Consider the following 10236-nt stretch of genomic DNA (forward strand, 5'->3'; position numbering starts at 1 on the left):
AAAAACCCAGAATTCCTGCATAGTGAGAGGTCAGTGAACGTCACACAGCAGCTCACGTTCACCAAGCGGCCGGTCTGTGCTGCTTTATACCAAAGAAACCAAAGAGACGAGAGAGGAGAAGATCTAACACTGGTGAGTCCAGCTTTCTCTGGACGTTTTCAACGGAGAGTTTTCGTGTCCCATGATGCTCTAAATGTTTCAGAGGCTTTTCCATCCTGGCAAGAATTACATTTTGGGGGGAAAACTGAATACTTGCACATTTTGTTTTTGGCATGAAAATGGTCAAATTTGAAGACTGAATATCAGCCCAAAATATCAGCTATGAGAAGATTCAATTTATTTGTAATACGTTGAAAGGTAACAACTATGCATTATCCCAAACTGGACACAAGGATGTAATGAAAATGCCTGAATTAATTCGCCTAAAATAACGCACAGTGCCTCAATATTTTATAAAAACATTATTAATACTCAAACTGTGAAGTGTGAGAATCTGAGGTTAATTTGGCAAAGGGACCTTGGAAGTGATATTGGAGAGAAGACCTGGCAAGATATAATATCCAATGTTGGTTGGGCCACAAGAGATAGCAGAAGCAAATTTATTCACTACAAAATTGTACATCGATACTATTATACTCCTCTCAAGCTATATAAGATGGATCTGATGCAGGATAGTAAATGTTGGAAATGTAAGATGGCAAATGGCACGTTCTTACACGCTATATGGGAATGCCCCTTGGTTCTCCCCTTTTGGAAGGAGGTGCTGGCGAAGCTTGGAGAATTTATAGGGAAGCATTTGCCAGACTCCCCTCAGCTATGCCTTCTTGGTGATAAAACATTTCTACCAACTGATACTGGCAGGCTCCATTATTGCAGCAAGACTTGTTTTTGCGTAACTGGAAGAACACAAGCAAGCCAGAAATCACTGAATGGACTAAACTCATGTCTGAAACTGCCTCCTTTGAATACTTAATAGCATAGCTAGAATGAATAGAATGAACAATATGAAAGGGAAATTTAAGCAGGTCTGGGAGCATTACCTCCTGTACATTAAGGGCTGACTATATTAAAGGGTTATGAGAAAATTAGAGGCTAGATACCATTACGGTTGGAATTGTACTGTGTATTAATATAGGTGCTGTCTTTAAGTGTTCTAAATGACTGTCTTTCTGTTACTGTTGTGTTTTTTGTTTTGTTTCATTTTTGAATGTCTGATTGTATAATGTTTGCAACGTCATATTTACAAGTCATGCGTGTGTGTGTGTGTGTGTGTAATGTTTGAAGAAAAATGAAATACTTAAATGACAAAAAAAAAGAAAAGATATTGCAAAGGAGGACAGGGTGTAAAAACATCAAGAGAGGCTGGAAACAGACTCACAGCTCTCTCTTGCATATAGAGCAGACTAAAGCAACACTTAAAGAAGCAGAACGGTCTTAAAAAAAAAAACAAAAAAACACCCAAAAGAAAGCGGCTAACTAGGCAAACTTTCACTGAAGAGGGTGAGAGGACAGCAGTGCAGAGAGTTGTCAGGGAGATGTTCCAGTGCTTCATACACAGCGCAGTCTGCTTCTACAGCTGAGTCCAATTAGGGAGAATATGTGGGAAAGACAATTCAGCTGTCGGGTTACGGTCTGACACTGCCGCAGCATGACAAGGGAAGACTGTGGCAGAGCGGAGAGAGGAGCTGAATGGTTCAAGACAAAAAGCTCCACTTAGTTACCAGCAGAGTAAAGCTGCAGAGATGAAGGAAGAGGGCAGTGAAAGGTGAAAGCGGTTTCTTACTGAGGAAGGGCTGGAAATATCAGTTACTTTCATTTCTGAATAATCTAGGGCTGAAACTAACGATTACTTTCATTATCGTTGAGTGTATAAAATGTCAAAAAACAACAACTAATGCTCATCACAAGAAATTAGTCTGACCAGCAGCCAAAAGAAACCTCATACAGTATTCATTATATAGGAAACCTTTGCATTTGTGTAGCTGTAAGCAGCAAATGTTTGGTATTTTTACTCGATAACTTACTAAAACAATTAGTCGATTATTAAAATTATAAATCGATTAATTTTCTGTCGTCGACAAATCGATTAATCGACTACTGAATGGAGCGGGAAGAGCTTTGAGTCTGGTTGGTTTATATCATTATGTCTCAATGAAATCTGCACATGGCACACATTAGATTCAGGATTGGTTAGAAGGTCTGAAATCGCTTATTGCAGGTTTAAGTTAACAGCAAATCACAAAGATTATCCAAAAATGCCCCTCCCCCAAATTAAAACTAAAAATAACCACCTCGTGGTTGTATGCCTCCGCCACTAAACTTTGTTTTATCATTGCAAGGACAGTCTTTATTTATTGAACATATATAATGAATGTGATTATTAGGTCAACTTAAAGGATTTTGGTGTCTGCAAAACTAAGTGACAGCACTTCCACCGTTTTTGTAGAATGACCCAAGATCGTTTTCTCAGCTACAGTGGTAAGCAAAACATTATGATGTCACAGTGAAGTTGACCTTTGAACTTTTGGATATAAAATGTCATCACTTCATAATTCTATCCTATTAGACATTTGTGTGAAATTTTGTCATAATTAGCGTATGAATTCTTGAGTTATGGCCGAAAACGTCTTTTGTGAGGTCACAGTGACCTTGACCTTTGATCCACCAAATTCTAATCAGTTCATCCTTGAGTCCAAGTGGACGGACCAGATGTAATGAAATTCCCTCCAGGCGTTCCTGAGATATCACGTTCATGAGAATGGGACAGACGTATGTAAAAAACATAATGCTTCCGGCCACGGCTGTCACGGAGGCATAAAAATACATTTTCAATTTTTTTTTATGTAGGTTTCAGCCCCATACTGGTGAAGTAAGATTCAGTTGTTCTGGCTGAACGCAGACAAACCACACTCATAAGTACAAAGAGCTGAGTGGGGCAGACGATTGCTGTGCTCAGACCAGGACCGAGCACAGCAGACTAAATCGGAGGACAGTGTTGAACCGACGCCAAGAAAGGCTGGAAGAAGGATCATCCTCGGGACGGCCACAATTCAGCTGTCAAGGCGAGACGACAAAGACACTTCCAAAGAGAGAGAGCGGTGCAGTTGAGATGTAGCGGCAGGACGGAGCTGTGGAGTTGGCAAGAGAGCCTGAAAACAGGATCATACACAGACTGACTCAGCTACTATTCAACTGTCAAACTACTAACGCAAACAGACAGGTGGTTTTGTGGCTGGCGTGGATACAGATAAAAGGACAGACACACACAGAGGGTACACACACACACACACACACACTCCAAGGAAATATGCCTGAGTGGCTGAGAAGCAGAGCGAGAATGAGGGAATAATGAAACTTCATCAAAGCCATCAAGGCCAGTTTAACCCATAGAATCAGACTGAATTAATTCTGTGTCATACAATTGATTCTGTGTTTTTTAGGGGGGTCCCAGTGAGAAGTCTGGCTTCCTTTAGTTTTTTGATTTTTTTTTCTTCTTAATGAATTCTTTAAAAACCGACACAATCAAGACAAGGAGCAAAGACGACTCAAGAGCAAGGAGAGAGGAATGCAAAACATCGGCTTCACACAAACACAGTTGTGTGTACTGTATCCCACTACTATAACTGGAGAGCGGTTTGTGTGTTTGTGGAGGAGAGGAGAGGAAGAGAGGAGACAAGGACAGGAGAGGAGAGGGGAGAGGAGTGGAGAAGAGGAGACAAGGAGAGGAGACAAGGAGAGGAGAGGAGGAGAGGAGACAAGGAGAGGAGACAAGGAGAGGGGACAGGAGAGGAGAGACGACAGGAGACAAGGAGAGGAGAGGAGGAGAGGAGACAAGGAGAGGAGAGGAGAGGAGAAGAGAGGAGACAAGGAGAGGAGAGAGGAAAGGAGAGGAGAGACAAGGAGAGGAGATGAGGAGGAGAGAAAACAAGGAAAGAAGAGGAGGAGAGGAGAGAGGAGAGGAGACAAGGAGAGGAGGTTATAAATTCTAGTTTGATTTAAGTGTTAGCAGACCGAGCAGCGACGACACCCTGAGTCTGGTGGTTTGAGCGCTCCCTGCTCGTTTCACCAGGGTGTGTTTGTACTCTCCTAAACATGCAATTACACACTTTTTCCCCATGATGCCATCACCCTGGCCCTGTGGGCAACGAGAGCAAATTCAGGTCAGTCAGTCTGGTTGAGATGCTAACAAATGGAAGTAAAGTTGTTCCTAGAATTTCAATTTAATTCCATACTTTTTCCATAACTTAAAAAAGGTCCATATTCTCCACTTTCCAGTGTTTTATTTTGTGTCTTGAGGTCCATTCCAAGCTGTGTGTGTGGTGTCATGAACCAAAAAAACTCTCAATCCATTTTTACACGTTCATTTTCCAGCATCTCTCTGAGCCTTACCAAGAACAGGCTGTTTCTGTCGCTGTGTCTTTAAGGCTCATTAATATTAACGACCCCTCTGTTCTGATTGGCTAACCGTTTCAAGAGTGAAACGTGAGACACTGCAGCCCGGCAGCTACAGGTAGGGAAATAAACAATGACAACCGCTCAACCGCTTTGAAAAAAACACTTTGTTAGTCTATTATTTCTTACAAAAATGATAATGAGCAAACCTTTGTGACGCCACAAAGTTACGGAAGTCCAAACGGCTCGTTTAGAGGCTCGCTTTTCTAATATGGATTGTGTGGATTTAGTTGGCGACCGTGTGTTTTGATACTTTCACCATGTTTAGATAGACCATCCAACTCCTTTATCATCACAGAGGCAAGGGGAGTCCTGTTTTACATGATATGGGACCTTTAATTCTTTGCTTTGAGGATTTTGGTGTTCAGTATGATTTACACTGATAGTCTTCAAACTCTGGCATATCACTCTATGGATGAAGATTATTCTTCATATCTACAAATGTCAGAATATGTGCGATGACAGGAATTGAAACTACAGAAAATATGTAGTCGCATGTATAATCTGGACAGTAAAAGAATATTTTTCCATATGCTTTTTCCACACAGTTGCAGACCTGTGCATGAATCCTGTTACCCAATTTCTCCACTGGGATAATTAAAGTTTCATCTTATCTTAAAAAATTTACTTCGGGCATGAATCAAACCTTGGCTGCAGATTTTCACCAAACTCTCACAATCCTCTTTTGTGTTTTCAGAAAGAACTTTAACTACATTATCGCCACATGGAGAAGCAGCTGAGTGATGCGAGGCGGAGGGAAGGAGAGCTGCAAGTGGACTTTAATAGTCAAGCATTTGTTTCTCAATAACAAGATGTGATCAAGAGGTTTCCGTCTATAAGCCATGAATCTATTAGGGATGGGTCATGATTCGAACAGTCATTAAATTATAAAAAAAAAATTGAATAGTTTATGAGACTATTGTCTTGTCTTAAAAAGTATATTTTCATAGCTTGCTAGTAGTAAATAGCTATGGCTTGATAGCTATTTAGCCGGACTAGGTAGCTGGCTTAGCTAGCTAGCTCTATGCTACCGTCCACCTAGCCTGCTAGTTGGCCTGGCTAGCTAACGTCAATATGGCTAGTACAAGTTTGAGCCTAGTTCCAACCGTGGGGGGGGGGGGGATCTTCGAAGAAAGGTCGAATAGTTCCCAGTGAATATCGAATAGTATTTTTGCTTGAAATGCCCATCCCTAGAATCTATGCTTTTATAGAATGGATGTGGAAAATCGTTGAATGGTCCCAAAGCTTTTGGGGCTACTACTGACTTCACGCACTATGCCACTTTTATGTCCATGCTCCCAAATAATCACCAATTATTGAAGGCTTTCCATCCTACAAAGTGAAACCCTCATCTCGTAGCACGCTGCTCCAACGCACTGCGGGACACAGACCATCCAGTGACACCTTCACCCTTACTGCCTGCCACACTGCATCAATGTGCATAGTGACCTAATGCTGAATATCAGGGTTCCCTCCCACACCGTTTCACTGATGAAATTACAAAACTTTTCCATGACCTCTCCATGCCCCTTTGCAAGTTCCCATGGCCAAATTTTAATGAGACTGAATTAAAAAGTAATCATCAAACCATCAGCTACACTTGTTTTTCACTTTAAAATCAAGGGTTGTTATAATATTCCTCAACTGTTTCGGAGCCAGACACAGCTTCTTGTAACATTTTATAATACTCAAGAAAATAAAAATCATTAACTTCACTCAACTAAAGTGCCATGACTTTTCCAAAACTCTTCTCCCTTTTATCATTTTTCATCACTTTTCCAGGACTGGAAAACACTATTTTATAATTCCCTGACTTTTCCAGGTTTTCCAGGAGTGTGGGAACCCTGGAATATATATGTAAGGTAATGCCTAGTCTGCTGTCTAATTAGTTTTATCACGATAACCGAAATTTACTCAACTACGACAAGGTATCAACTACTTTGACACCGTTGAAAAAGACTGAATTCAATACTGAAGTTCATAAAGTTCAGCTGTAATAGTTAAAGCAGGAGGATTTGAGCAGGCAGAGCGTCAGTCTGGGTCTTGACAGCAGACTGCAGCAGTCAGAGTCAAACGGATGAAAACATGACAGCACCGTCAAACAGTCAAACACGTCTTCAGCTGGATCCCAGTCCAACTCAACTGGCTGACAAGGTAACAGCAGTCAGATATGGAGCCATTTCTCTGCTAGATACTACTTCCCTGTGGTGTGCTAGCGCTCGCTCACACCAGGCAGGTTTGGAGCGGTTAACTCTTCAGTGTTTCCTCCTTTAGTTCAGTTTACTTGTCCAGGTGAGAACGATGACCTTTTGGTATATCAAATTTAGCTCTGAGCTGATCGAATGACGCAAAAACATCTGCCATGTACAGATCCTTAAATGAGATAATACCCTTCTCACACCAAACCAAGAAGGAGTCATTATGAAGTGAGGGGGGAAACTGATGATTTGCCACAATCGGGGCACACAGTGAGCCACCCTGCCAGCCGAAGTGTTTCCGCACCTGAGCCCATATACGTAGTGACTGATGAACTAAGGGAGTGGTGGAAGTGTGGTGCGGAGTGATAGGCATTCTGGAATAAGAACGATGACCTTTGAACTCTGGGGTCACCAGATAACGTCACCGAGAGTCTCAGTCTTCTAACAAGAGAACTGAGGTGCGGTTCAATAATCCAACAAACTACAGGAAACTACCCCCAAACACAAGGGGATTATGGGTAGAAGGAGACGGATGCAGCCTAGCAGAACAAAATGAAGTCTGGACTGATCCTCATATTCAGCTGTTTCTTCATGTGTTCTTAACTGGTATGAACACCACAGAAGAAGAGACAGACAAGTCCATCACGCTGAGATAAAGTTACAGGAACTGGAGTCAGATTTGTTTTAAATCTCTAACCTGCAGGATGACAGGTCACCAAAACTCTGTCCAATAAACATTCTAGTTGTGAGTCATGTGACTTTTGTTTACAACCCCTGGTTCACTCGTATCTGGACAGCGTGAACCTAAACAACCCAAATACAAAACCAGAACAAAAAGGAAGCTCTTCTTCTGTGGTTCTGTCACTCACCAGGTCGGCAGCGCAGGCCGTCGGCGGCGAGCTCCTGTCCCTCCGGACACACACAGGTGTACTTGGGGGAGTGTTTGTTGATCTGAGGGGCAGGAAGACACATGTAGCTGCAGCCGCCGTTTTCTCCTTTCTCACTGCACCAGTTGGGACCTGGACAGGGGGGGGGAGGCGACAGTTTAGATTCATCTGGCAACAACAAATCATTTAGCTTAAGGCTTTTATCAGAGCAACTCATTCAGATCGCTCAACAAAGCCAAGGATGAGCAGGTAGAGGTTCAGTATCTTGCAAAGAGACACTTTGACATAATAATACACTTTATTTATAGAGCATCTTTCATACAAATGATGCAGTGATTTACATAAAAAAAATAAAATTCTTAGTATTACAAGAAATATGGAGACAAATATTGAAGACAGACAAATGAAAACAAGGGCAAATGGAAAGGATTAGCAATAAATAAATCAGTAGATGGTAAAAGGGACAGTAAAAACAGAAACTGGTAAGAATATAATATGTAAGATGTATGTATAGATAACAATATAATATGTAAGAAATAATAAAAAGTAGAAAATGGAATGACTTAATTAAAAGCCAAGTTAAATAAATAGGTTTTTAGCTGTCGTTTAAAAAGGTTCACTGAGCTCGAATATCTTATGGCTTTAGGTATAGTGCTCCATAATTTTGGAGTATAGTTAAAAAAAAAAGCTGCGCTGCCTGTTTTCTCATGTGTAGGATTGACATGACACTTGTGGGGATCGAGCCTGTGAACCTTTCATTACAGGACAGTTTCTCTGACTGCTAAGCCTTCCTGGTGCCTCAGTGACAGCACACGAAAGCCCTAAACTTCAACGTTTTGGGCTGGAGTCAGGTAGAGATTATATAAACCTGAGGCAAATTTATAACTGTGACTCTGCTGCGGTGCCGTAACTTATTTACCTCCACCAAAGAGGTTATGTTCTCGGTGCCGTTTGTCTGTTAGCAGGATTAACGAAGAAAAACTACTGGCCCGATTTTCATGAAACTTGGTGGAAGGGTGTAGCATGGGCCAAGGAAGAACCCATTAAATTTTGGAGCGGATCCGGATCGGACTCACGAACAAGCAATAATAGCATGAACCTTGGTGGAGGTCTGTGCTCTCCGAGTGCCCTTCTAGTTCTGACTGTTTTTAAAAGGCAGCATTTTCTAGTCGCAGCGCAGAAAGCGGTTTCGTCTTGAGACAACTTCAGATACCAGCAGGCTGGTTTCTTGTTCTTGTTTCTTGTTTTTGAGGAGGCAGGAAGCCTCTTAAATTTGTCCAGACGCTGATATTTCCTCGCTGGCTCTCCTCCATGTTTGACATTCTCTGCTCTTGATGTCAAATGCGTGTTGCGTGGGGAATGACAGGAAAAAAAAAACAAGCTATTTGAAATCTGCTCTGCGCTGTCAGACCAACTTGCATTTTCAGAAATGTGATTTGAATCACTTTTCAAACCACCTTGAATCATCTGTTTTTTTCTTGCTGTTCAGACTTTAGAAAAAATGTCAGATTTGTATGAAATATGCAAAAAAAAAAATTGTTTTTGAGCTGCCTGTCTGAACACAGCACACGTTTTTCTTTTTTGCAGTGGAAAAAACCCTCCAGACACTAACCGGTTACCTGCCTTAGTCACATAAGTAATCACAGTTATCTCTCCATTAACTTCTCACAGACGCAGAGGCACAAAGTCCCCAAAATCACCAAAAGCCTCTTTTCAGTTTCACTCTTGTCTTCATTCACAGACTCACATAATAGACCGGTACTTCAACCTTGGGGGGGGATCGCTGTGATTTCACTGAGCCTGCAGGAGTCTGATAAATAGGGAGATTTTCCAGCTCAATAGGCCTTAATGTTCCTCCATCCCTCTTTCCTCTCTCCCCGTTCCCCTCCCTCCATCCATCACTTCCCACCTCCTTACCGGACAGCTGGATGAGCTCGTGGTACACGATGATGTCCTGCGGGTCGTTCAGGTTGCTCGCCAGCGTCACCACGTCCGAGCCGGTGAACTTGTTTGCTCCGTAGATCGCCTCGTTTTCTCCATCCGTCCAGAAGACTCGGTCCTGGAAAAGGGACCAAAAAATAAACAGCAGAAGTCAAAATTAAAGCACTTTATTTCAAAATGCTATACAGTGGTAGTCACTGTAGAAGTACTCCATGTATTTACACTGCATTAGTACTGAATACAGTCACTGTAGAAGTCCTCCATGTATTTGTACTACATCGATCCTGCCTTAATATTGCACACAATTCTTTCTTTTATGTCAGACAGTAAAACCGAATCAGTATCGTTACACAAAACTCTGGCATCATTCCACCAACTAGTTACCACACCATTCCTTGCAACTTTTTATAGCTGAAAAGAGAATAAAACATGATTTTTCCAAATAATTCCTCCAGGGTATGAGGCACAAGTGCAGCAAACATGCAGTAACAAGAAAGACTTGTACAATGGTTACATCTGAACATGCAGTTTGAGAAACTTTTGCTACCTGAAAATCAGTCAGTATTTCAAAAACACAGATGATACCGTTAGAGAAAAACATCCATTTTGTGTGCAAAGGTCTTCAGATGATTTAGAAGAGCAAACCATGATGTACTTTACTTTCATGCCATCAATCTTTTCTTTTCGTTTATGATCTTTTCTTTTTTCCTCTCTTTCTGTACATGTACGTGTCATTTTCCCCCCAAATCTTGGCTCCA

The 10236-nt window shown here is 41.6% G+C and overlaps 1 protein-coding gene across 1 annotated transcript in view; it reads right to left on the reverse strand.

The window, feature by feature from the left end:
• The window catches only part of LOC139657085 (very low-density lipoprotein receptor-like), a gene marked incomplete at its 5' end in the record, with an annotated part of 28711 nt that extends 19109 nt beyond the window's left edge, over positions 1–9602 (reverse strand). Inside the window, 2 exons of the mRNA XM_071534796.1 lie at positions 7520–7669; positions 9455–9602. Coding sequence (XP_071390897.1) covers positions 7520–7669; positions 9455–9602 — 298 coding nt within the window. The remainder of the gene's footprint in view (positions 1–7519; positions 7670–9454) is intronic.
• Between the last annotated feature and the right edge of the window lie 634 nt (positions 9603–10236).

Source organism: Centroberyx affinis, unplaced genomic scaffold (assembly GCF_046629955.1).
Source record: "Centroberyx affinis isolate AG114_WGS23_722 - 3 ecotype Tasmania unplaced genomic scaffold, CSIRO-AGI_Caff_v1 ptg002626l_1, whole genome shotgun sequence".
In the NCBI taxonomy this organism is placed as follows: domain Eukaryota; kingdom Metazoa; phylum Chordata; class Actinopteri; order Beryciformes; family Berycidae; genus Centroberyx; species Centroberyx affinis.